The sequence below is a fragment of the Wyeomyia smithii genome, chromosome 3, assembly GCF_029784165.1.
Source record: "Wyeomyia smithii strain HCP4-BCI-WySm-NY-G18 chromosome 3, ASM2978416v1, whole genome shotgun sequence".
NCBI classification, from domain to species: domain Eukaryota; kingdom Metazoa; phylum Arthropoda; class Insecta; order Diptera; family Culicidae; genus Wyeomyia; species Wyeomyia smithii.
In genome coordinates this window covers 263204219-263231614 of record NC_073696.1, presented here as the reverse complement: position 1 = coordinate 263231614, position 27396 = coordinate 263204219, and the positions used below count along the sequence as shown (strand labels likewise).

General features: G+C 42.4%; 2 protein-coding genes across 5 annotated transcripts in view; one reads left to right on the top strand and one right to left on the bottom strand.

Moving 5' to 3' along the window:
• Positions 1 to 11027, top strand: part of LOC129730694 (zinc finger protein 18-like) — a 40943-nt gene extending 29916 nt beyond the window's left edge. For all 4 annotated transcript variants that reach the window (XM_055690224.1, XM_055690223.1, XM_055690222.1 and 1 more), the window contains 3 exons: positions 417 to 1781; positions 9414 to 9743; positions 9814 to 11027. In XM_055690224.1, the coding sequence (XP_055546199.1) occupies positions 417 to 1781; positions 9414 to 9743; positions 9814 to 9957 (1839 nt within the window). In that variant the 3' untranslated portion in view covers positions 9958 to 11027. The remainder of the gene's footprint in view (positions 1 to 416; positions 1782 to 9413; positions 9744 to 9813) is intronic.
• Positions 11028 to 16726: 5699 nt separating this feature from the next.
• LOC129730402 (importin subunit alpha-3) lies at positions 16727 to 21863 on the bottom strand. The gene is made up of 5 exons (XM_055689715.1): positions 21425 to 21863; positions 19489 to 20373; positions 19099 to 19425; positions 18850 to 19026; positions 16727 to 18784 (listed from the first exon to the last, which is right to left on the bottom strand). Exons 1-5 carry the CDS (start codon positions 21491 to 21493, stop codon positions 18683 to 18685), a joined length of 1560 nt encoding a protein of 519 aa, XP_055545690.1. The 5' UTR covers positions 21494 to 21863; the 3' UTR covers positions 16727 to 18682.
• Between the last annotated feature and the right edge of the window lie 5533 nt (positions 21864 to 27396).

The window sequence follows — 27396 nt, the reverse complement described above, 5'->3', positions numbered from 1 at the left end:
GGGAGAAAACAACGTTCCTGCTTCGGTAACTATTTTATTAAACGGACGGCAGCCACGAACGACGATATACACCTCTCTGCTATGTACCGTAGTTTTCTGGGCTCGTACATAGCATGTAAAGGTAGAGGTTCCCTCCGGGGCCAGTCAAGCTAGCGTGAACAAGTTGGTCATGTTTTGATCGCGTGGCTTTGGAATTTTTTCGACTTACCTATACGAGTTCGCTTACGATGAGGTAAGAGATGAGCATTCGCAGATGATAATTGAGTTTTATCAGTAGAGGTTCGTCACTGCGATTATAGTTACTGCTCATCCACTATGTTCACATGTATAACATTTCTCTAAGTTTATGAAAATCTTATTTAATATTGACAATTAGCAGCAAGACTCACACTCCTCTATGTTTTCTTTCCTTGCAGGTGCTTGGTTTAGTATCTGGAGCTGATGGCGGGATGCAATTCCTGCGACCGATGGACGGAAATGCGATGGCAGCCGCGACTGCATTTCAGCAGCAACAACAGGCAGCAGCAGTGGCTGCTGCGGCGGCTAACATGCAACAAGCGACACCCGCCTACATCACCCTGCCGATAACGATGCCCGGTGCGAAGCCAGGAGACGCGCAGCAGACGGTACAGATCCAGGTGCTGAACCCCAATCCTATGCCCCAACCGGCCCAGCAAGCTCCAAAGTTTCAAATGGGACAAATGCAAATACCTATTCAAGGTTTCCAGCAAGGAACCACTGTTCTGACGGTTGCGTACGGACCGCAGGACGAAGAGATGATGCACAATCATGGTCTTCCGGAGGGAATGACGATAGTCGCCGCCTTACAACCCCAAGATCTGCAATTGCTAGCACAAGCTCAGAACGCCTCACTGCTCCAACAGCAGCAGCAGCAGCAGCAACAGCAACAACAACAAATCCAAAATAACGATCCACCCATTCATCCCGCTATAAAAATAGAAAACGACCAACCTCCCCCCATACGACAAATAAAACAGGAAGCCGTATGGAACAGCATCCCTAATCTCACAGCAGCTCCAGCCTTCGGTGCCGATATTGCGGAATTTCTGCAGCAACGAAGTCACAGCTTGAACCTGCAACCGTTCCTTAAGATCAACAATAACAACAACAACAACGAGCCGACTGTACCTTTAGCGCATGGCGATCATCTGATCGGAGGGTCCATACCGAACACGCCCGGAACCACCGCGTTCATCAAGCGGGAAATAATCGAAGAAAACTCCAATGACAACACACAATTCGGAGCGGACAGCAGTCAGGCGGATAGCAGCTTTAAAGACACCAGCAGCGTATCCGGGGACACCACTAGTAGTACCCTACACGAAGCAACCTCCACACATACGACGGCGGCGGCCACCTCCACGACGGCACCCGGTGAAAATGGAACCCCCACAGTTACCGCCAAGGCTCGGAAAAAGCGAAAGTACAAATCAAAACCACCGAAGCCGAAACGCCAAAAACCGGGACAAGTGCATATCACCACCGCCCTGGACGGGACGGTTCTGTTCTGCTGCCCCGAGTGCCACATGGCCTACCCGGAGAAGGAGTGCCTTGAGCAGCACCTAGCGGTGCACAAGATCGAGCGGCGGTTCATCTGTGACATCTGCGGGGCGGGTCTCAAGCGGAAGGAACACCTGGAGCGGCACAAACTCGGTCACAACCCGGAGCGACCGTACATCTGTGGCGTGTGCCTGAAGGGATTCAAGCGGAAGGAGCATTTGAATCTGCATTTCGTGATTCACAGCGGGGTGAAGACGGAGGTGAGTTTCAAGTGGGCAACTGATAGTTTTTAGTTCATCCCTATTATTTGTACATGTTTACTATTTGTGGATCTCATTAGAGCTTTTGCTAATTTTATTATTAAAAAAATGAATACAAATAAGAGCAAAATTTTGAGATTCATTCGGCAATCAGTTTGAAAGTACTGTGTGACGTTTAAAGAAGGTGTGAATCAGCACAAACCTGGACTCGTCTGCCTTGGGAGAAGTAAATCGAAATCATTCTTTAGGAAACCAATTTTTACACTGTTAGGAGAACCAAACAATCTCCGCACTTAAGTTTTTTTAATAAGCTGAAAAGGAACCAGAAATCCGTATTAATCCGTAATAATGTACAAGTTTTTAAGGACTCCTAAATACTAAATTGAAAAAGATTTGTTGAGAGTGTTTTGTAGACTAACTCTCAAAATCGGCATTTATAGCATAAATTTCTAGCGATTCCTTGCCTCGAAAGTCATAAACGCCCAAGATGCTCAAAAAACTATAATTGTCACATCGAGTTATTGTGATCTGCATTGTGTTGTTTCAAAATGGGCAAAATCTAGTATTGCTGTTATTGTTAGTGAACTAAAGTGTAGAACATGTAAAACTTGGCAAAGTTATTTCGTCCACAGTTCGGAATAGAAGTATGTAGTACCTACCATGTTTTCCTATCTCCTATGGACTAAATATCACAGAAATTTATAATCAAACGTTCAGCAAAACATCCAGCTCTAGTCGAATTTTTTTTTAATATTTTAAAGGTTTTTAGAACCCGTTTTGTACAGTCGTCACGTCAGTTCGTTTTCGTCGCGGTCGGACGTCATCTCAATATATCGTTTTATTCTTACGTCGCCGCGATTGAAATCGGGCATATATATCCGATCGGTTCACTAATTTCATTTTAGGGGTCGACTGCTGACCTCCTAAAAGCGAAAGTGTTTATAACCAGTGATCTAAGCGGAGTGATATTTTTGGAAAGATTCGTTTGTTCTAATCAGGCAGATCACAAAGACGCTATCTTTTCGGAAGCCATTGCAGTGCGCGTCACTTGCATACAAGTCTTCGTCTCTCTACCGTTCCTCTCTCGTAGAGCAAATCCCTTCGCTCCCCTGTATCGGTTGTAATTCATCTGAGCGGCTATCGGAAAAAAAAAACTGCTGGCAACCTATATCACTACTTGACCCCGTGCCAGCGATGTCGCTGGACGGGATGTTTCCACCTCTGCCTGATTCAGGTGGGGGTAGGAATATCTCAATATTTGGATAGTTCGTACACCGGCGCAACGTTACCGTCCTACATGAATCCTAATGGACTCCATGGCGAACTGGTGGTATTAAAACTTCAATCAGCTCTCGAAGATGGAAAACTACCATCAAACCCATTCATGATCCGCTCATCGATCGAAGGGTGGATTAAGGGTAAAATTGACGGTGCTATTCCCGAGGCTAGAGGTAAAACCTATGCTCCCAAGGTTAGATCTAAATGGCAAGTGGAACGCATGCTCTCTTTGAACCAATTAGATGATGGAACTAAGATTCAAATTACCAAACATGCAAATCTCAACACAGTTCGCTGCGTGATCAGTTGCCAGGAAATCGCACAGGTAAAAGATGAAGTTATCTTATCAAATCTAAAACAACAAAAAGTCGAAAGTATTCGCCGGATCACGAGACGAACCGGCCCCGGAAACGAAAGGGAACCCACCGCAACAATCATTCTCACAATCGAAGGGACACGGATCCCTGAGCACATTGATATCGGATACCTCCGATGCAAAACTCGTCCTTACTACCCTGCCCCAATGTTGTGTTTCAAGTGCTACACTTTCGGACATACTAAACTGCGATGCCAGCAACTAACTTCTACTTGTGGTCACTGTGCCCAGAAACACACTATTGTGGAAAACTCCCCTTGTACTGCAACCGCTTTCTGCCCCAGATGCTTAACAAACCTTCACTCAATCTCTAGTCGCAATTGCCCGGTATATCAACAAGAAGACGCCATTCAGCGGATTCGGGTGGACAAGGGAATCTCGTACCTCGCAGCGAGAAGGATCTTTGAAACGGCCACTGGCAACAAATCCTTTGCAGGTGTGACCAAAGATAGTAAAGATAAGACGATTGAAACTCTGGAATTGAGGCTGGAACAAGCAATCAAGGAACTAGTTGATAAGGACAGGAAAATTAACGCTCTTGAAGAAACACTAAAGACCAGCCCAGTGGCTAATGACTCTAATGTACAAACATTAGTCGAATTCAGGCTGGCTATCACCGAGCTCCGCGAAGAACTGCAATGTAAAGACGCGAGAATCAAAAGCTTGCAAAACGCCCTTACAGGACAAGATAGGATGACATTAACGAAAAAATACGGAACAATCTCTGACCTGGTCTCCCAAGTTCAGCAACTCAAAAAAGATGTGGCCTCTAAAGATTACGAGATTGCTACCCTTCGTGCCAACCAAACCCAGAACTCCCTACCAACATCAGATGAACTACTGTCAGCTAACACAACAAAACCAACCGAAGATCTAATATCCAATGTAACCAATACCTCCCAATCAAAATCCAAGCATCAGAAGAACACCGGAACTAAGAAAAAACCCACTTTACAGAAGAATTTGGAACCGAAAAGAAGAAAAGGAACTGACTCACCATTCATTTTTTCGGACTTCGAAGAAACTCCGAGCCAGAATGGTAACATGCTCTCGGGTACTACCGATAACCTAGACCTAGCGATATCATCGGGCGACGAGCCAATGAATCAAATAGATTCGTTGGAACTCCAATAAAACCTGTTCATCCTCGTCCTCAGCTTGGCCTAACACCTAACCGACAAACAACACTTCCTACAACACCAATGGCTCCAAAACCTATTCAAAATCGTAACTGCAAGAAACCAGCCGCTGAGGACAAAAATCACTCTAACAGAATTATAACCACATCATACACCACAATCCCAACCAACCAAAACCTTGTATCTACTCCCTCGGGATCCGCTACCGCGAACACCTTTTCCACCACCACCACAAAAACAACAAACGTGACCGGATCACAGGAGCACCGAGGCCCTGTCGGTACGCACAGCAACGAAGAGGCGGACAACCCTAGGTCTTCTGTTTGGGTCGCGAAAGGGACGGAAAAGCAAGTTATCCTGTATCCCCCTAAGGACAACAACGGACTCAAAAGCTTTTCGAACACTGAAGATGAGATGGCCTATTTGGAAACTCGGTCGGGACTCTTTTTGGGCGCCACCGGGTCGAGTGATAACATCACAATCTCCCAACAGGACACCGAGGGAGGCCTGGAAGCTGAATCGAGTGATAACTTCACGACCCCCCTACAGGATGTCACCAACCACCTGAGATCTATTAGACCCCCCAACAGAAAAACCATACCGATACTCGCCCGTACCGATTCAGAAGTTTACGATCGTTGGTATGCGGAAACAGGAGGCACTGCCTTACCCGTAGCAGGATCGTCATCAAAGCCTTACAGTCGATCATTCTCCACCGGTGTGACTCATTCAAACACTGCTCCCATCAGATCATGCCCCGCAATACCACAAATGTTAACTCCCGATCTTCAACATCTTTCGGGGTCGCGTGATAACCTCACTTTCCCCCCGCAAGATCACTGGAAAGGAAATGCCCCATAACTTAATCCCACGGCCAGAGTTTTTCAACCCAATAGGGCCTCGGGACCCTTCACTACCCCCACATCGGCCAATCTAACCACCCGATCCTTTGAACCGGGAAGATCGCAGCAACCAACTTTTTCCATACAGTGGAATATCAATGGCTACTATAAAAACCTTGGCGACCTAGAACTCTTGGTGAGAAACTACTCCCCCGTTAAAATTGCTTTACAGGAGGTACATAGAGCCGATCCATCACATATGAATCGTACACTCGGCGGAAAGTATCGCTGGATCTATAATTGCAGCCAATCTAACATCTACCATTCCGTAGCGATTGGCATATCAGAAGACATTCAATTCTCCCCGATGCACTTCGACATTAATCTCCCAATCGTCGGTATAAAGTTAGATTACCCTTTTCCGATAACGGTTGTAAGCATTTACTTGCCCAACGGTAAACTTGCCGACCTTCACCCCAAACTTCAGCATACACTAGAGAATATTTCAGGTCCACTTTTAGTTCTCAGTGACTCTAACGGACACCATCCTTCGTGGGGAAGTCTAAAAGCCAACCACCGCGGCTCTACTTTCGCCAAAATATTGGAAAATTTGGACCTCGTTGTTCTTAACGACGGTTCCATGACATTTATCCGTGGACAAACCGAAACAGCGATCGACGTATCCGCCGTCAGCTCCTCCATTGTTAACAGGTTCATATGGAAAACTTTGGAAGACCCGACAGGCAGCGATCATGTCCCAATCATCGTCTCTATGGGAAACATTACCCCAGTAACATCTCGTCGTCATAGATGGTTATACGGCCAGGCCAATTGGGAGATGTACACACAAACTATGGTTCAGCTAACAAAGAAAAGTCCATTGGTAAACATGGAGGAATTGGAGGAGTGCATTCTCATAGCGGCCAACGCGGCTATCCCTAAGTCAAGTTCAAACCCCGGTCGGAAACCGCTTCATTGGTGGTCTCCCGAAACAAAAGTTGCAGTTAAAGCCAGAAGGAAGGCACTTCGAGCCGCTAAACGACTCCCTGTCGGCCACCCAGATAAAGATAAGGCTATCGAGCTATATCGAATGAGGCGAAACGAATGCCGCCAGATCATTAGATCAGCGAAAACAAACAGTTGGAACGAGTTCTTAGAAAGCATTAACGCTGGTCAATCGACATCCGATATATGGAGCAAAATTAATGCCTTAAACGGAAAACGAAAAGCGAAAGGGATAGCTATCCGTTCGCCAGATGGTATCACACGTGATCCCATAATTGTCGCTGACACTCTTGCCGATTATTTCGCCTCCTTATCTGCCATCGACAGATAAGACAATGATTTTATACGGCGAAACAACGTAACCACACTATCGTTGAATGACATGGTCATCCCGGAAGACAACCCTCCCCTAGCTATCAACGCTCCTTTCCGCGTGTAAAGGGAAAGGGAACTCCGCCGGCCCTGACGATATTGGTTACCCTATGTTTAAATACCTCCCAGTCGAAACTAAACTAGCGTTCCTGAACCTTCTAAACAGTCATTGGACAAACAACACCCTACCTGCAGCCTGGAACCACAGCCTAGTAGTCCCTATCCCTAAACAAGGTCAAGCAGCTTTTACTCCAAGCCACTATCGTCCTATATCGTTGACGTGCTGTGCCAGCAAAATATTAGAAAGGATGGTCAACCGTCGCCTGATTAAACACCTCGAGGACAACGCTCTTCTAGACCACCGCCAACACGCTTTCCGCCCTGGTCACGGGACGAGTACGTACTTCGCAGGCCTCGCAGACGTATTACAAGACGCAGTGGAGGAAGATATGCACGTGGACATCGTATCTCTGGATTTGGCAGAAGCATACAACCGCGCGTGGACCCCACGCGTTATTCAACAGCTTATCGAATGGGGACTAGGCGGAAATCTATTGCACTTCATAAAGAATTTCCTGCGTGTCACCATCTTTTTAATCGCCATGAACGGTATTTTCAAATCCCTCGTGAAGGATGTGTACATCTTCGTATACGCAGACGATGTTGTCCTGCAAGCAGTGGGTCGCACTCTGAAAAGACTACACACGAAAATTCAAGCCGCCGTATCAGCTGCTGAGGTCCCACATATGCAGATCTCGCCATCGTCCACTACCAAAGGCCGTTACTTCGAACGGAACCCCAATCCCTTTTAAAAAGGCTATTCAAATCCTCGGTGTACGACTGGACCGTTGCCTTAAATTTGTAGATCATTTCAACGATACTAGAGAAAAATGTAGGACTCGTTTGAACATACTCAAAACGCTCTCTAAACCACACAAGAGCAGCAACAGAGACATTCTTCTCCGAGTCTCCAAAGCCACAGTAAACAGTAAATTATTTTACGGTATCGAGTTATATTGCATGGCCGGCGACTCGTTTAACACAAAACTTTCTCCCGTATACAATCATGCAACACGAATCATCGCAGGACTTCTCCCATCTACCCCAGCCGAATCCGCCTGCGCTGAACTCGGCATCCTGCCCTTCCAGTACCAATTCGCGGAAATATTAAACTGCAGAACCATCAGTTATTTAGAGAAAACCTATGGAAACTCTGAGGTCTTTCTCCTCAAAGAGGGGAATAGAGTTCTCAGCTCCCTCACCCATCTAGAGCTCCCTCCGGTGGCATGCATCCACTGGACTGGAACTAGGAGATGGAATGCGCCAGCTCTTAAAATCGATCGTTCCATTAGTAACAAATTTCGAGCAGGAGATGATTCTCGTGCCATGCACGCACACGTTGCGGAATCGCTGGGTAAGCAATATCAAGATTTTCACCATCGGTTCACTGACGGTTCCAAGACTGCAAACAGGGTAGGTTTCGGAATTGCCGATCAGACTTGCAGCGTTTTCTCTCGTCTGCCAGATCAATGTTCGATCTTCTCGGCCGAAACAGCAGCAATATTTTACGCGGCCACCACACCAGCTGACGAACCTTTATGTATTCTGTCCGACTCCTTTAGTGCCCTCGCTGCATTGGAATCACCGACATCAAAACACCCATGGATACAAGCAGTACAAAAGTGGGCCCCCCAGAATACAGTTTTTGTTTGGATCCCGGGACACTGCGGAATCCAAGGCAACACGTTCCGGCACGCTGGCAACCAAATATGTCCCAGGACACGACGCTGAAAAATTTGTGAAATGTGCTCTTCGTTCTTCCTGGTCTGCAGAATGGTCAAGTAACACGACACTTTTCACCCGTAAAGTAAAAGGCGAAACCACCAAATGGGTGGATGTTTCGAACTGGCGCGACCAACGCGTTTTATCCCGCCTACGATCAGGACAGAAAAAACAACCTTTAAAAAAAGATGCGACACTTGTAATACTACAATGACGGTGGAACACATGGTTATAAACTGTCCCTGTTTTCGAAGCATCCGGGATTTCCATGGAATCCCGGACAGTATTAGAGATGCCCTGGCGAACGATCCATCAACGGAAGCTACACTATTAAATTTCATGAAGGATACCGGTATATATAATCAAATCTGACATGATGACAAACAAGACGTCAAGCATTTCATCGACAGTACCTAGACAGGCAACCGAAAACGAAATAACACCGACCAGAACAAACTCCGACAGTGAACACGAGAAAGGAAAAACCTCTCTTTTTTTTCGAATGTACTATCTGTAACAATTATGTATAACAAACAGGGAAACTCCCTTCCGGGGCTTCCGGAGATGAACCAGCCGGAGGCTGAAAATCTCCTTAAGAAAGAGAAATAAAAAATTAAAAAAAACCCGTTTTGTACATTAAAATACTTCAAATAATTTATCAAAATACAAAGGACCTCCACCGAAATTGTCCCGGTGGCATCGCATGACTGCCTGTAAAATTCCTTTTTATTTTACGAAGACCTACCACCTACATTTGTATCAATCCCGAGGAAATTTACTTACAATTAGATAAAAAAAAGAATTAAACTTTTAATTTACATACTGCCTTCTTCAACAGATTTGCGGCGACTGTGGAAAAGGCTTCTACCGGAAGGATCACCTCCGCAAGCACATAAAATCGCACATGACAAAACGGTTGAAGGAGGAAATGTCCGGCAGTGGTAACAGCTCGACAGGTCGCAACAACAACAACAACAGTAGCAATGGCAGTAGCAATCCCGACACGACGACGTCGTCAGGTGCGACGCCGGTGTCGCTAGCTCTGCCGGCAGGAATACCACCCGGTCTGACAATAACCACAAGTACAAACTCGATGCAGAACCTTAACCCGCCTCAGCCTTCCCCTCTCACGCAGGGCATTTGCCTGCCACAAGGTGTTACAATACACGTAAGAATGGATCATTTGTTAAAAAATACCCTCAGCTTATTTAACCCCGCAACCTTACCATACCCAACAGGTTCCGACATCGGACAATCAAACACTACCGGTGCAAATATCGCTTCCACAACTGGTCGCTCAACAGCAAACCGCTTCGGACGGTACGACCAGTACCGTCCTAGTGCCAGCATCTGAGGCCCTGCAGCAGCAACATCAGCAGTAGCATTAGCAGCAGCTGATGGTCGTCGTCGGATGCTAGTCTGGGCGATCGTCAGCATAAACCAAAAACCATGCAAAGCTAAAAACTTCGAATACAAAATCGTGGAACAATGCCTACAGCCTATGCTCGAGACCTTCTCGCTCGGTTGGCAAAAGGAATCGATCCGAATACTCATTTTATACTATTTAATTAGCTAGAACAATTTTTTGCTCGGTCTCGCGAAACAAAAAAAAATACAGCACGAGACGCGGGCAGCATGCAGCAGCGAATCCCAAAAGTCGTACGATAGTTGGTCCGCTTTTACCGTTAGCATATATACTGATAGAATGTACCTTACTGTTATTCCGCGCATCACTACATGGGGGAAGGCAAAAAAAAGACATGTTGATATCGTTTCTGTAAACACTAAGTTTTGTTCCGGGGTGTCGTCGATGTTCGGTTTGTGTCCACCTCTCCCCCAACCAATGAGATGAGCCGCAAACGAGGTAACAGTAAAACTGTAACTATATACCGTAAAGAATACGATTGTTGTTTCTTCGTTTTAAAGTATATTTTTTCATAGTATTTAATTTTTTACCCTCCATTATTTATTAGGCAGCTGAAATGTCGTCAGTGGTTAGCATTAATTATCTGTTGTTATGTCCTTCCCCGCCACACTCACCAATCGCGCGGTTTTTAAATCGTATATTTAAATTATTTATTGACTCCTTCTTGCATCGACTTTTAATAATAAACACTCATCGCGCGCACCCAGATTGTTGAAACTATTTTCGTACAGCAGAACGCTGAATACATTGCACAGGACAAATAAGGATGAACACAACACTATCGAATCGAGTTTAACTAGTTTTAAGTCACCCTCGGCTGGCTGTACGCGCGAAAGTATTCTCAGATACTGTTTGTTGTTGGAACCGAAAATCAAACATTTGAGTAGGCAATTTTCCGCACGCAAACATTTTTTTCTCATCTTTGGAACTGTAAATAGTTGATATTTTTCGATATTTTCCCGAAAATGTTGAAGTCAGTCACAGGAAAAGTATAATATTAAAAAAAAAGATTATATTTTTTGAAAACATGCTAGTTTTCCTTGCCCAAGATGACATGGTCCTATTTTACTTGTTCAATTTGGGTGGATTCGAGGGGCACAGTGGATAAAAAAACCGTTACTTCGTATTCAGTAACATTGCTGTATATCAAAAGATTCAATACTTCGCGTGTTTGAGTAGTTTTATCGCTGTGACAATTAACCGAAAACTAAATTATAAAGACATAAAGATTGGAAATACCTGGGTAAAAGGACCTCGCGATGCGGTTTCGCTTAATTATTTAATTTTTTTTTTGTAGAAAATTCTTGGTTAAACTTTCACTGATATTTTTCTATGTGAAGTAACAACAACTAATACCGCGAAATAATTTCACGGCTCTCACTGAGTATTCACATAGTTTCGACCGGATGACTTGAAATTAATGATGTTGATGATCTGCTAACTTGTTTAGTAATGTTTTATGCCAGTGGTTAGGGCTAAACTTACCACTAGTGAATAAGCCTGCTTCCTCTCCCTGGGCTCCCCGCGAGTGCATCACTAAAACGATCTGTCAGATCTATATAGACTTGGAAATGACTGAAGCGATCGGCGTGAAAATTTGTAGGGTTTTTGGAGCTGGGAAAGGTTATTATAATAGTTCGAGACCTCTCACTTCTCTGGAAGGGAGATTTCCAATAAAAATAAAACAATTTCTGCAGAACTCGAGCACTCATCAAGCGAATTGAACACACACGCTTAGCCTTGGGGCTAATAGCAGTCTCGATCAACTAGATTAGTTGAGAATTCGATATCGATATTGTTTTTGGCACATTTTGCATATGAAGGATAAGTACAACGATACACCGTGCCCTGAGTCGAGAAAATTTCCAGCTCGAAAAGATCCTCGACTCGATCGGGAATCGAACCCGATATCACGACCGTGTGGGAGAGGTAGCCGACCGACATCGCTAACCACAGAGCCACGGGGACCACAAATATGCTGATATAGTGCAGGTTATACAGCGGGACAGGCTTCAGTGGGCTGGACATGTAGCCAAAATGTCTGACGAGAGCCGCCAAAACTATCTTCAGTAGAGAACCAGGAAGAGGCCGTCGACTCCGTGGTAGGCCTCGCATGTGTGCGGTGGTAGAAGATGCACGATCTGCGTACGAGGAGACTGGAGAACGGCTGCCCAAGACAGAAGAAGCTGGACATCTCTAATGCGTTCGGCCCTAGACCGGTGAACGGTCCGTTAGTCAACAAAGTAAAGTAAAATCAGTTACGCTTATACGGGGGAGAGGGAGTATCCCTGAGCATTACGATTTGGTATAGGAGAGGGGGAAGGTAAAATCAGCGTAACGTAACGTAACGTAACAAAAAATCTCTGGAGAGACTCTCCAAAAACGAATATTTTTATAAGGCAAATTCTTATCCTGCGTTACGTAATTGTTATAAGGGGGTAGGTGGTGGCGTTACGTTTCGTTACATATCATCGAATACTTTCTCGACTTGGTGCATCGCTACAATTCATCGACTGGGTTACGATCTTTCTTATGTATTTGAAAACTACGTCTGAAGCTTAGTTTTTGTTTATCCTCCACATTTCTGGAGTACCACCAGGCAGTAATATGGGGCCGCTGCTTTTCTGCTTTACTTTAACGATGTGACATTGCTATTAGGTGCTGGATGTAAGCTGTACTGCCGGTACCCGCATAACTGTCCCATACTGATTTTGGTCACTTTTGAGTTATCATCGGGAATCGACTTAATTGTTATCATATTTTCTGAAAAAAAAAAAATTGATACTTTTGTATGGAAAAACATGGAAAAAATACCAAGTTGTTTTTGTCCCATATTGAAAGTACTCGCATTACAGTCCCACTGCATAGTGGTACAAACTGCAAACATATAATTTTGCTTCAGATTAGTGTATATCGGATTATTTTAGGCATATAGAAGTATGTCATTTAATTAACTAGACTAATGTTGTTTTTCTGTAGTACTGCCGGTTGCTGGTTGAATTTATATGTGATGGGACAAAATATGCGAGTACTTTTGAAATGTACCCGCATATTTTGTCCAATTTTTTTTTTTCAAGTTATATAACGTAAAACCAATTCCATCCATGGTTTTTTGTTCTCAACGATAAACTTATGCTGTCATGAAACTGTTATGGTCATTGGTTCTGGATTTAATTGCTGGAAATCCGAAAATTCACGGATTATATTAAATCGCCGATTTCTCAACATGTTGTTTTTCATTATGGGACAGTTATCCGGATACCGGCAGTGTAGGTATGTACTAATTTTGGTTGTGCGTTTTGATGCGCTTTTTTGATGATTCTTGGTGAATCAAAACACTCGATCTATTGGCTTGCTTCATCCCAAGATACATCACTCATTGTTTGCATATAATGAATCAGTCACTGCATTCTTACCTTACCTTACCAGCAGACTAGAGCCGTGGTGGCTCGTGCTGTATCAAGAAGTCGTCTCCATTTCACTCAGTTCTGGGTTGCCTTATTACTCGAAGGCCACTTTCAATCTAATCAAACCATCGTGCTGTGCTCCTCTGATTCTGGTGCCGGATGGGATTACTGAGAAGAATCATTTTAACCGGGTTGTCGTCCGGAACATCGCAATCTGTTCACATCATTCAGATGTGCAAGGGGGTTTTTCTCCTAGCAGCGCGTGCAGCTTATGGTTCATGCGTCTACGCCATTCTGCGCCCTCAGTCTGTACTCCACCGTAGATGGTTAGCAACGTCTTTCGTGAACTCCAAAGGCGATGAGATCCCCTGAGAGCAGTGTTATCGTCTCTAGCCCATAGAGGACCACCGGTCTAACTAGTATTTTGTACAGCTTCAGCTTCGTACGGCGGCGCACTCGATTGCATCTCAGCGTCTTACAAAGTGCGAAGTAGGCACGATTTCCCGCTTGAATGAGTCTCCGTATCACCTTGCTGTTGTTATTGTCAGCGGTAACTAGCGATCCTAAGTACACGTGCTCGTCTACCACCTCGAGCTCATCGCCGTTTGCAACGGTCCGGGGTGGGAGGCTAACATTGTTCTCCTTGAACCCTCTTTCCTTCATATCCTCGCATCGATCAGCAGTCCAATACGCTGAGCTTCCGCTTTTAGTCTGGTGTAGGTTTTCCCACCGTCGTAAAGTTTCGCTCCGTGAAAATCGTACCTGCTCCATCTACTGCTGGCACTCCCAGATCCGTTCCAGTTCCCATTGACATTCCCCATCATACCAGTCGTTTCTGCCACTCGGCGCCTCTGTTTCTAGTGCAGTCATCGCGGATTCTCTGATGGCTCTACTCGTCTCGTATTCTCATGACGGGGCTGCCTTCTTGGGTGTAGCTGACGAGAAACCGCATTTTTACTTCAGCTTCTTCCCTGGAAACCAGACGCTATTTGGGCCGCTCTTCGTAGAAAACAGGCGCTCCGGGTTTTGGCAGCGTTGACTCGGCTTTTAGAAGTCGTTAGGGGAAGATTGTGTAAAGCCCACTACGAACCTCCCAGGCCCTAATTCCTGCTGCTTGTTCGGGGGTACTTGTTCATTATATTCGCACCTAACCTCCATATCTGGAAGCCGTTTCGCTATCCACAACTTGCGACCCGTCCGATTCCTTGCAGCTGAGCTGTGCGTATTGAAACTCACAGAAGATGCGAGAATCACTACGACACGCTTTCGCTGCAGTAGAGGAGATCTTTAAGTTCGGCAAACCGTCACACAAATTTCTTCAAAAAGTGTCCATGCCGAATATTTTATAATTGACCATATTGCTTAACCCCATTCAGTCCAGAATACCCCGTGAATATTTTACTTTTTTCAACTTTGGATAGATACTGCGTCCACTTACAATACTAAACTAACTTTATGTGATTTTTTCTGTCAAGCGACATCTATTGGTGTTCATTAAAGTATTTTCAAATGATGGAAATGTCATACAATTTTATTTTAAGTCAAGAAACGTTCAATGTGTTGAATGATGGTTAATAATAGGATTAATGTTTTATGTAATGATGAAGTTGAATCTAATGTGATATTAAGTTCGAGGTTACGTTTGTAATGTTCGTAGTTTTGTTATTGACCTATCGTAAATTGACTTAACACAATATTTCATGTACACTAAAGTCGCTTTTTACGCAGGGGATACGTGCCGCGTAAAAAAAACGCGTAAATTCCGAAATCCGCTTAAAAAACAGAGTTATTTCTGTATTCCGAGTGAAGGGAAACCGAAATTCGCGCAAAAAAAAACCGCGTAAATTCCGGGATCCGCGTAAAACAACTGCGTAAATTCCGGAATCCGCGTAAAAAAACCCGTGTAAAAAGCGACCTTAGTGTATATTTTTAACAAAAGATGATGGAGTTATGCCTCCACGAGAACGGTCTTAAACAGACTTTTCCCCATCCACTAACTTTCATGGAGACCAATAAGGTCAGATGGAAATAGATTAAATGAATAAAATGAATTAGGTATTTTAAACATTATACTTTTGAAAATTACAACGATGTTTTGATTGCTTTTAACGTTATGTCGAATTCGTTTTTACGGCAGGACTATCCCGTCCCGGACTACGCTTTGCAGCTAAAAAAAACACTTCCCGAGCAGTAGCAATGGTGTGCGTAATACCAAAGGTAGCTGTCACTTTTGTTTTGGTCATTATCGCCATTGTCTTTTATCGCGTTTGTGCTACTGTACGAAAAATTTGCCAATTTACTGAAAAATCACAAAATAACAAAATAAAATAAATAAAATTCAACCTGATGTTTGACACGCGAAGAACAATAATCAAAGCAAACCGATTTTGACACATTTTTTTTTATTTTGACACATACGTGTGAATGTGTTGGTGTCTTCAAAACTGCACTCTGTTTCTTGCGCGGACTGTCCGGGACAGAAAAAGGATAGTCCGGAAAATGTAAAAAAAACAGTGATAGGACAAAGTGTAGTCCGCGGGGTAGCTACACCGCAAAAACGAAAACGACATTAGTTTCTCGCAATGAGTCAATGTATCTCAAGTGTGCTAAAACCAAGCAGAACGCGTTTCATCAACAACAAAATGACTAAATTGGTATCGTAGCCGTGCGTGGCCGCAAGTTTACAGTTTATAACGTTCAAAATAATGAAATCATTCTCAACAACTATGAGAATCTATTCTAAAAAGTTCTACTATACAAAATTCATGTACACTCGCGTTGTTTACTCTAACAAACTGAGACAAATTTTATTTGTACTCACCTGTACTTCTGATACACGTCAAATAGTCAACCCTTTTTTATAATTTATAGCAATAACCACATTACAATAATCACAGATTAACTGTTGGATAACATAATAGTTTTTTTTTTTTTAATTTCGCACAATTCATAAAATATGACAGCTGAACAATTTACTCCCTCAAATCAAGCCTACTTTGATAAATCGTGAACAGAAGAACCCATAATTAATCATTGTTCGTTGTTAGCAAACAGTGTTCTAATACTTTAGTACAAATTTGGTTGGAACAAAATCGGATAAAGAAGGGCTGATTTTTTGTGAAACCCGAATTAATTAGAAAAAGCGATTTTGAAAATAATATTTTGAACGGTTGTACGATAGAAACATCCCAGTACTCTTTCTATACTCAATTAACAAACATAAACAATGCTACTTACGGCAGATGCATTCATTATTTTCTAAACCAGTTCGTGAAGGACAATTCGGATAATGACGCCCCGCCGGAAAAAAACCTAATATTCCGCATTCAACTGCCTGTTGTTTTTATTATCGTTCCAGTAAGGACAAAAATAAGTCTAATTTTTTTTCCTCTGCTGTTCAGTTGGTGTGTGTGTATGTCTGTGTTGTTCTTCTGTTTCTTCTTCTTCTTCCTCGTTTTGCTTCAACTTGTTTTAGGCTTAGATACGTAAAAAAATGGTAATGTCGTTTTATTTTCCTAACCGATTTTTCATCTCTGTTTTCCAAGTCCATAGTTCGAAAATTTAATTTTCTAGTTTCAGTTTGTCGTCTCCGCTTTAAGTTTGTTTGCTTTCTCGTTCGGTTTACATTAAATAACTTTTTTATTTTTGGTTTACTTACCAAAAAATAGTGCGTTCTTTTTGAGAGCAACGTTCAATTGCCTACCGTTAAGAACAAAATTTGTTTAAAATTCCTATAACGCGCGCATATTACGTGTGGTGTGAGTTTCGTTTTCTCCCCCACAGTTGATAATACATCCGCTGCTACCCGCGCAAGGGACTGGCAACCTAAGTTTGATTCGCTTTTTTTTTCTTTATGTGAATGTGAAAATAATTACAAAAATTCTGTGAGTGCGCTGCTGCTTAATTACATTAAGAGCCATTTTGTCGCGTTTGCGATTCATGGTTAAACTTCCGAGAAGACGCATTTTCAAACAATGTCGCGTTACTTCTCATATCCTGTACCCCTACCGAAACAGGAGCTGCTTGCTGTTCGCATTTTTCTTATTGGTTCTCTACTATTAAAGCTTAAACTAAATCAAAAGGAGAGAAGCCTTGGCTGGCTCGGAAAAATGAGAAGTTTTTCATCGTAGTAATTTACTTCTCTTTGGCGATAATCTTTACAATTTTTCCTGCACTCTTGCTCCAGCTCGGAACGGTTGCGTTACAACAAATTGCTAAATTACAGTCCATTGGTTTATTTCGATCCGAGTAGTGTTTATAAGTATATAAAAAAATATGCCTTTATACATGGAAATATATGTTCTCCTTTCCAGCGAATGGATCCTGATTTTTTTGAAAGCAACATTTCCCTAATGCTTTAATTCGACTATATTTTTCAACGCCTGTCAGCCCGTTCCTCCTAATAAAAAAAAACAGCAAAATGCGCGTTTTTCCATTCTCAACATTTGTGATCGAGTATCAAATCATGCTTTATGTTGTGAAATTTTGTTATATTCTCGTAACACTCCTTCCCTTCTTCCTAAAGGGCGGGAACATGATAAGAACAACTGAACTCCCGTTTGACTCCTCCTACCAGCATGATTACGCATCGATAGGATTAAAGTGTTTCTAAAAATAAACACTGACAACTGTTTGTTTTTTAAATAGACATAAAAATCTTCCTACAAGAAACGCCCTATTCTTAGAATAGAAGAAGGGAAGGAACTTTAAATCCGCCTACATTTTTCTTTTTTTTACAATTAAAAAAAAGTTAGAAATTCTTCCAACGGTCACGTGTTTGTATGTATGTATGTATAAGCGTCTTCATATGGGCTGTGTGAGTGAGTGTATGTGTGTGTTTGACTAATGATGGTATTGCTGTTTCCTCGTCAGTTAATGCTAAACTGTCTTCTCAGCACTGATTTTTGTTGTTGTTGTTGTTGATTTACTGTTTGTGATTTATATAATAAATAGATATTATTAACTTGCTTCTTTCAATAAGATTTGAAGTGAATCCTAAGATAACTAGCTTACTTGCTTGCTCATCCAAGCGCTCAACTTGTCGTTTGTCTGGCAACTGATCAGATTAACTGAGCTGATTCAATGGTGCAGGTTGAGAAAAAAAAAAGAACAAGAGCTGGTGACTGGTTTGTCAAGTTACAAAACCTAAGCAAGGTGTGTAGGATTTCAGAGGAAGATATAGTAGTCGATAGTGTTTCCGGTTATCAGTTCCATTTACCAATCAACAACTGCTATCTGTAGTCGTGCCTGCGTGGTTGATTCTGCTGATCTGTTTTAAAAGTTGAACCCATCTCTGGGCACATTAGGATTTTGATTAAACTGGAACGCATTCTCGTCGGCAGCAGGTCTCAGTTCGTCCAAAACAGCTTCGTCGGTCTGAAATAAAAGCGGGGAAGTTTTAATCGCTGGCCGGAATTTGACAGTGCATTTCCCCAACTCACCTCATCCGAGAAGAACTGCTCGATAATATCATACGCCAGTTTATAGATTTCAATGTTTTCATGATTTTGCAGGATTTCAATTTTCGAAACACCGTCGCATTCCTCGATCATGTTGGCTATTTCCTCCGTGTGTGGTCCGGCCAGTTTCAGCATATTGTTGATGCCATCTAAGATCACCTGTTTGTTATTATTGAAAGTTTTGTTACAATAAATCAACACCGACAAGATCAGTTACAATTATCTGCTTACGTTGATCACTTGAGTGTCCTTGCAGATAAGCAGATTGCAGAAGGGTGGTATGGCTCCGTCTTTGATTAACTGTGCCACCTGTTCACGGTTTCCACTTATCGTCAGGTTACTGATCGCCCATGCTGCTTCCTTCTGAGTCTGGAACTCGCCCTTGGTGAGATTTTCGATGATCTTGGGCAAAAGACCGGCGTCGATGACTGCCTGCACCTGCGTCTGGTTGCCAGCCGTGATGTTAGACAAAAACCAAACCGCTTCTTTGCGAATCTTATCCTTCGCATGGCTCAACAACGAGGGGAAATGAGACAGGGCGTCGCAATTCAATACAACCTAAATTGACAGTGTAAGCTTAAGCATAGGTTTAGCATTTAAAACGTTAGAATAGTGATATACCTGTGTTTGATCATCTGAACCGGTGACAATGTTACCAACAGCCCGCAAAGCCGCTGTCTGTACTTTGACTTCAACGTGCGATAAGAGAGGGATTAACTTCGGCACTACGCCACTGTCTATTACGAGCTGAATTTGTTCGTTGCCTCCGTCGGTCAAATAACTGAGAGCCCACACGGTATCGACAAGGATGTTTATGTCGGTATGATGAATTAGCATATTCAACGCTGGTAGAATCTCTAGGATTGTATCGACCGGTGGCGGGGGATCCTTGTTGCGACACAGATTGACAATAACCCAGGTGACATTTCGCAGAAACGGTATTGGAATCTCCGGTTTGATAAATGACAAAAGTGGCTGGACAACCCCTAGTTTGATCACGAAGTCTCGTAGACATGGTCCGTCACCAATGATGTTGCCAAGCGCCCAAACGGCCTGCTCACATACGTTTGGTGCAGGAGAGCCAAGTAAACGCAGGAAAAGTGGCACTGCATTAGCGCGAACTACTTGGTTAGTCTGTGCCGAAGTTCCTGAAGCAATATTTGTCAAAGCCCAAGCGGCTTCAAACTGCAGCAAATGGTTATCGTCCCGTTCCAGACAACTGACCAGGATTGGCAATATTCCACTCTGTATCAGCGCATCAATTGGCGGGTTTCGATCTGAGGAAAGTAAACGCCGTGCCGACTGTACTGCTGCAAGCTGTTCGTCCTTGTCGGAGCTGTTTCCTGCCTTCTCAACCAGCTTCTTCAGGTTGGATGGCGATGTGTAGTCATCTTCATCTGTCGATTCGGTTGTAGTTTGGGGCACATTGCGACGCTTGAGGATCGTTTCTTCGCGTTTGTTCTTGCGCAATTCGACTGTCACCTCATTACGACGACGACGCATCTCCTATAAAGTGTAAAAATGAGTAAAATGTGTCAATTCATCAAAGGGCTTGAATTGGTCCATATTGAGCAACATGTTTTTAATTTAAAGAAAAAATAAAATAAGCAAACTTACAGAAATAGAACCACTGCATTACACTACATATTAGTTATCCATAAAATGCATTTACGTGTTAATTGAGTTTGCCGTATTTGGAATAAAATTGATCCATGGAAATGTACGGCTTTTTGCAGTTTCAATATTGCAGTGTTTTTATAGTAATTGCAACCTTCACATTGCTTCAACTTCAACTTACCAGTCAATGAATGCAATTAACGTTTCTGCCGTACCCATTATGCAACCTTTCAAAAAATCTATTCTTGTTTACGATAATATATGATCTAGAATTTCTGAAATATACAGATACAGATTTTCTTCCTACACTGTTCAGTTTTCGATTGAAAGTTTGATTTTCCGATTAAAGTACCTAATCAAAAATGTTAACCAAAATTTATTGCGGAAAAACAATAACTGTAATAAATAATTATTGTTCACCATTTAACAATATTTGGCATTATGTGTTCATAAGGCAATCGAGTGTAACCCAACCAAAAATTCTACGCCCAGAGATTTTGTTCGACCCAAACGAAGGTTGTCGGTTCATATTTTCCTTCACCTTTTTGTTTTCTTTTTTTGTCACCGACTACCATCTGCTTCCACCTTCAACCCGAATTATTGCGTTTGTTCTTTTTGCTGTCTGGCTCAGCATCTGCTCTACTATTGTTGTATAGGTGCGAGTTGACGGCCAGCAGTCGAAAGGTCAAAATCATCATTTTTCTCCAATATGATTATTCATTTATACCAATTGGAAGTGCAGTCCACTTCACGGACCGCTCGCATCACAAATGATTTATCAGAATGTTTCTGTTCCCAAGAATTCCAGTGCTTTCCGCCCTCTTGTGAAATTCGTATTGCGCACAAATCCTATTCATCAGTTTCAAGAGAACTAAGTTATAAACGAAGTTTTCCTTTACACTACTCACGAACAGGTTATCGAACGAACCGGAACACTTACCTCCTGATCCTTTCCTTTGTTTTTAAAACCTTGCATTCGGTTTTTCATTTGAGAATCTATCGACGCCATTTTTCCTCCAATTTGCTCCAATGCTTCGCCTACTGAAATACGTTCTTATGTGTTGGTGTATGTGCGCGATGGATGATTAACCACTCTTCACCACTGGTGGGACGGTAGTCAAGAACCACTTTTTTCGCTCGCACTGTGGATCGGCTTCCGACACGCAGAATAATTCAAAGTTCGCGTGGACAACCTCCGCTCACTGTACGACGTGCACAATCGTTAGCTCCTGCGGATTGCTTGATTTTTTCGAACGAAAATTCACTTTTGCGCCGAAGATGGAAAGTTCTTTCCACAGTAGCACCAAATTTTTCCTCCTTTCACGTTGTGCCTATAATGCTTTTGCTGCTGCCTGGCCTGATGGTTTGCTGGCTGACGGGTCACGAAGGTTACCTGTCAAGTAGACATTCGCGTTGCTGTCAGAAATTAATATGCGTTTCACCCATGCAGCAGAAAAATACGGAAATTCGCAAACGCAATTTTATTAAACACAGGGAGTATTTCTTACTAATGTGAGTGCTTAAAATTTTCAAGAATTCATATGAAGTTTTTCGCCAAATTGAGCTTTGCCTTCTCAGCCCTGGAATTCAAGTGCTTCATATAATACACTCCACATATGTTTGGTATACATAAGTTATAAAGCAATTTTCACTAATCTGTTAATAATAGCACATTACACTGTCTATTCTTTTATTTTTCCGTTATCCACAATCATATATTCGGAATAAACTGTGTTTCAAAGGGAAGACGAATCTTTTTTCTAACCGCTCAACCGCGGAACGGATTAGAACAGTCCAGCCAAGAATTGCTGCATCATATGTTAGAGATGTACGATGGTAAAGTTTAAATGATGGAAACGATTGTATAACAATTCCCCGAAAACCATTATCCCGAAACCCATTTTCCCGAAAGATATTTCCCCGAATGTACCGATTCCCCGAAGATCATTTCCCCGAAAGATTTTTTCCTGAATGTACCAATTCCCCGAAAATTATTTCCCCGAATGTAACACTTCCCCGAAAAATATTTCACCGAATGTAACACTTCCCCGAAAAACGATTCCCCGAATGTAACATTTCCCCGAAAAATAATGTACCATTTTCCGAATAAATCATTTTCCCAGAGGATGTTTCTCATATGTACTGTTTTTACGGAAAACACAACAGAAAGGTTCTACTGTAATTTATGTTTTCATTCTGTAAGGTTTGTAAACTAAGTTTGATGGAAATGATTTTAAGCCGAAGAACGGTCAGAATATGCTTAGTCTGTTACCCGATTTAACGACGAAGACAATAAACTTTATACCCCGAACAACTCTCAAGTCTACCTACACACTTTACTACAAAACAATGCAAAATTTAGTTAAAGAACTGTACAAAACGCACCAGCGGGTTAAGAGCACCCATACTAATGCTTTTGGTAAATATGCTGCAAATTTTGATACGAAAACTGAAGAAAGGTGGGTTTAGGGGCGTTTCTCGCTTGAAAATCCGTGGCTGCACCAACTTTGAAACCCCATATCCTTTGAACAAAAAATATCACCAACTCAAAATTTTCATTACAGTTTCGAAATTTTGTCGAAAATACTTGTGATTTTTTCACATTTTTCAGTGCCCCAGAAAATTGTTTTTCGACATATTGTTTCAAAAAGTTACTATTAAAAATGTTTTTGTCCAAAAAAATATTTTAAGAAACTACAACTTAGGATGCATCTGCTGTGAAAATTTCAAAGAAACAACATTTTGAAAACTTACTCAAATTCAGTAAAAATTGGAAAATCAACTTCCAGAGCGAAACTCTTGAAGTTTTTGATATTTTTTTGAAAAACAAAATAGCAGTGGTGGGCAACGCTAATCGAAAATTTAGCGACGCTAATCGCTAAGTCGCTAACCGGAAAGCTCGATGATCGCTAAACGCTAAACCCACATTAGCGGAACTTTCGCTAATCGCTAACGTTTTAATATGTAAATAGTCATATCGCTATATTTATTACTCGTGTTTTGTAAGATTTGGACCACTTTGATCCTTTTTGGTTAAACGAACGAAAACAATTACTTTGTGTGAAATCAGCAACCCGTTGTTTTACCAAAGCCAGGATCGGAGTTGTCGAGGATATCTCGTAAATAACAACCAGGCTGACGGCTTCTACTGTTGTACATAAGCGTCGTTACTTTGGTAACATATAAACATCCTGGGAGGGTATAGAAGCAAGAATTTTCACCCAGGAATAGTTAGTTCATTTTCAACCGCTCCAAGATACAGATTAAATAAATCTGTCATTTACAAACCGGTCTTTTCTTTCTGTTCGAGTATTACCAACAAGACTTTTTAAAGCTATTTACAGTAAGAGGTTCACGAAACGGTATTCATATTTGATTTTGTAAAAACAAGAAAAACAAAAGTTATTTAGCTTGCATTGAAAATAGATACTCTTAGGAATGTTTTCATAAAAATTCAATTATTATCTGAATCGAAAAAGTAGAACCAAAGTTGTCATAATTTCAAGCGTATTGCAGTTTACCAAAGTTCTTAGTGTGCCGAAAATTCAATCTAGACCTTGTGCTTGTTCTTCAAAATGCTCCTGTATCTTGTACGATAACTAGAACTCCATTCTAGGGTAAAAAACTGACAAAAGTAACTTTCGCAGTAAAGTATGTTCATCTTTCGAAGCAATTTACGTACGCCATCAGCAATTCACAGTTTTTCTAAATATTCCTATTGTCGCTTCTCTACAAAATTTAACGAATTAGCGATTAGCGTTTCGAAGGCCAAAATGTTAGCGACGCTAACAGTTTCGCTAACCAGCTCAAAAATTAGCGAAATCGCTAAACGCGAACTGAATGTTAGCGTCGCTAATTAGCTAATTAGCGGAATGGTGCCCACCACTGCAAAATAGACATCGCGTTATTAGTGATCCGTTTCACGAATTCTGACCCTATTTTCATGCGATGTTTACCTCCAAGACTCTTCCGGTCTATGAGAACATTCAATAGCCCAATTTCTGCACTTAAACATAAGTTCATAGTAAAAACTACATATGATGCAGCACACTCGTGGCCTTTGGCCAACTCGATTGTCCGGGGTGAATGCTGTCCTTACTCGCTACCGCTCGTTCTTACGTAAACTAGGGGATCACCCCTATGTTTGGAATAGACCTAGGAAATCCAACAGATCAGTTGTTTGAGTGCACGTGGCCGCCGCTTCCGACGGCGGGTCGGCGGCCGGCTCGGGCTGTGGGAGCAGTGCTGGCCTTGAGGGCCGCCGCAGTCCCTTGCCCTCGATTATGCGGCAAAGCCGCATCAGGTATACAGCTATGGGTACGAGCATATCTATGAGTATGGACATACGAAGCGGTTGGTGAGCGGTTGGTGACCCTAGGGTTGGTGAGGCTTGGAGACAAGGCCGTCGATTCCTCGCGGAATTGGTATGGTTTTAAATCAGTATGTTCAACGAAAAATCTAGTAATTTTACAAATTTGTGGCAGGTTTCCATTTCTCCATTAATCTATTCCATTGCCATTAATCCTTTATTTGCCTCAGAAGCATATATTGTAACAAATTACTTTTTGTTTTATCGAGATGCGACCAAAACAATTATACTTTGTCACCTAACGAAAATTTTTGATTCTGGTTCAAATTACAAAACTTTCAGCCTTTTATGATTCAGCCTTTCGTATATGATACAAACTTTTCAGCCTTTCGTGTTTGTCTTTTGAGTTTCAGCCTTCCGTTACTAACCCACTCATTTTACATAGTTTTATCACAGACTAACAGACGTAACACTGGTACCCAGCTTCCATCTGTAACCAGTGCGGTTACAATTTTAGCATCGAGTGGAAAATTTACTTAATTATGTGTAACGCTGCAATAGCGTGTACGCGTAAAAGTAACCCTCATTTTGGGTACCGCTGCGAGAGAGTGTATAAGTGAAAATTACCCGCACTTGAACACCCCCGCAGCAGCGTGTACCCAACATGACAACTGTCACCATATGCGCTGAATATCGTTCACATAAGTTTGTTTATTTTCGTTTAAATTCGTTCGTTTTTTCGTTTGTGAACGATATTGTCGCGTTAGTTAGGTTCGATATTTTTTTTGTCATGTTTGTGGAATAATTGTTAGGGATAGATAGGCCGGTATTTTCCTCCAGCTGCGAAAAAGTGGTGCTGAATCCAGTCTCGGCGGGTTTGTTGTGGTCGGCAACATAGGCAGCCATCGCGGGATGATGAGTTTAGCCTCGACTACGGGAAGAGACACACGCGGCGTTTGTTTGTTGTGAAGTGCGCGTTTATAACTGTTGTTTTCGTTACAGTTTGTGTCTCTTGTGAAAATAAAGTGAAGGTTGTTCCGCTTTATTAGACCAACGAAGGTTGTTCCGTTGGCCCGTAGATCGAGTGCGTGTGTACGACTGTGTTTGGTGTTGGCTCGCCGAATAGGGTAAGCTAATTTTCTCGCTACCCCGGCTAATTGTAAAGGAGCAGAAAAAACATCAGCCCCGCCGACGACTGCAGCAGGAGCAGCTTGGAAGCAACACCAGACGACCACAACTGGAGATTCCCGCCACCAACAGCTAGAGGAAAACTGAAAATTGATAAGTTTTTATTTTATTTATTTGTTTTCTTTGTTTTTTTTTTTGTGTTCTAGCAAGAGTCTGATAGTGTTTAGAGGTACACACATACTAATAATTGGCGCACAGCGCAAAAACCACACTGAAAAAAATAATTTTTTTTAAAAATATTTTTTTTCTTCTCGAGTGTGGGGTACCTCTATCGAAAATAGGATTTTTGCTAGAACTTTTGTTACGCAAGTGGTGAGGTTTCTTCCGCAATATTGTTCGCGGTCGTATTAAATATTTATATATTGTTGTTGTTTATTAAGTATTTATATACATTTATTTATTATTTTTGTTTTCTGAATCGGTGATTTTGCGTTGGTTTTGGTGGAACTGCCAGACGAGTTGTGGAAAGCTTGAGTCTTTCCCAGTCAAGGTGGTTGCCAACCTTTAAAATTGAATCCGATTCGAAACATTTTTCCAATTCCGCTCAGATTCCTAAAATAAAAGGGAATCGTTAGTGTGTAAATAAAAAAAATACAAAGTTTCATACCGTGTCAATATTTATGCTTTGTGCCTTTGAGTTCTTTTCCTAGAACATCGGGAGAATGGCGATGATTGTGGAAGAGCTCAACAGAGCTTATTGGCTGATGCGGGTTGACCATTTGCATTTCGACGGAATGTTGTCGTCTCGGCTGATTCGGATCCATCGGGGGTTCAGCGGCAGCGTCGTTTACAGGGATTGTTGGCCGAAGAACGGTCGTCTCCGGTGGAACACTTGCGCGTGTTTCATGGGGATGCTGCGGAAGAAATGGAGATCTGCCTGTGGAAGTTGAGTTCCATTAAGGAAGATCTCCGTTATAGATGCCCAAACAAGGAGGTTTACCGAACAAGGTTACTCCATCTGGTGTCTAGACTCCAGATAATCCACAAATACACAGCAGGGGAGGTCAACCAGGAAATTTTGGGTTTGTTGGCGGAAGTTGCAGCTACATATCAAGAACATTTTGATTTGTCGGCAGTGCTTCCTCCAATTGAAAATACTGGGGAAGGTGGAGCAGATTTGGGAGATTTACTGGACATGAACGTGCCACCATCACAAACGGCACCCATTTCCCTGCAAAGTGTAGGATCTGGTCCGCTCGTAGAAGAAGATGTTGGGTCTATCTTGAGCGAGTTAAGGGACGAGATTCGACTTTTACGTCAGCAATCCCAAAAGGATAGAGCTCTAGCGGCTGAGAGGTCTGATAGTCTTTTGGAAGCTACTCAGATGCTAATGGGCGGGATTGCTTCACTGAACACGCATGCTTCAGTTTTAAGAAAGACGGTTCAAGAAGTTGTCTCACTTCGTGAATCCGTCA

Excerpts from the sequence above, each read along its gene's own strand:
- LOC129730402 (XM_055689715.1), bottom strand. The coding sequence starts at position 21,493 with ATGGCGTCGATAGATTCTCAAATGAAAAACCGAATGCAAGGTTTTAAA. Across the intron at positions 19,426-19,488 it reads GTTCAGATGATCAAACACAG|GTTGTATTGAATTGCGACGC; the intron begins GTATATCACTAT and ends CTGTCAATTTAG. Across the intron at positions 18,785-18,849 it reads AGCAGTTCTTCTCGGATGAG|ACCGACGAAGCTGTTTTGGA; the intron begins GTGAGTTGGGGA and ends CTTTTATTTCAG.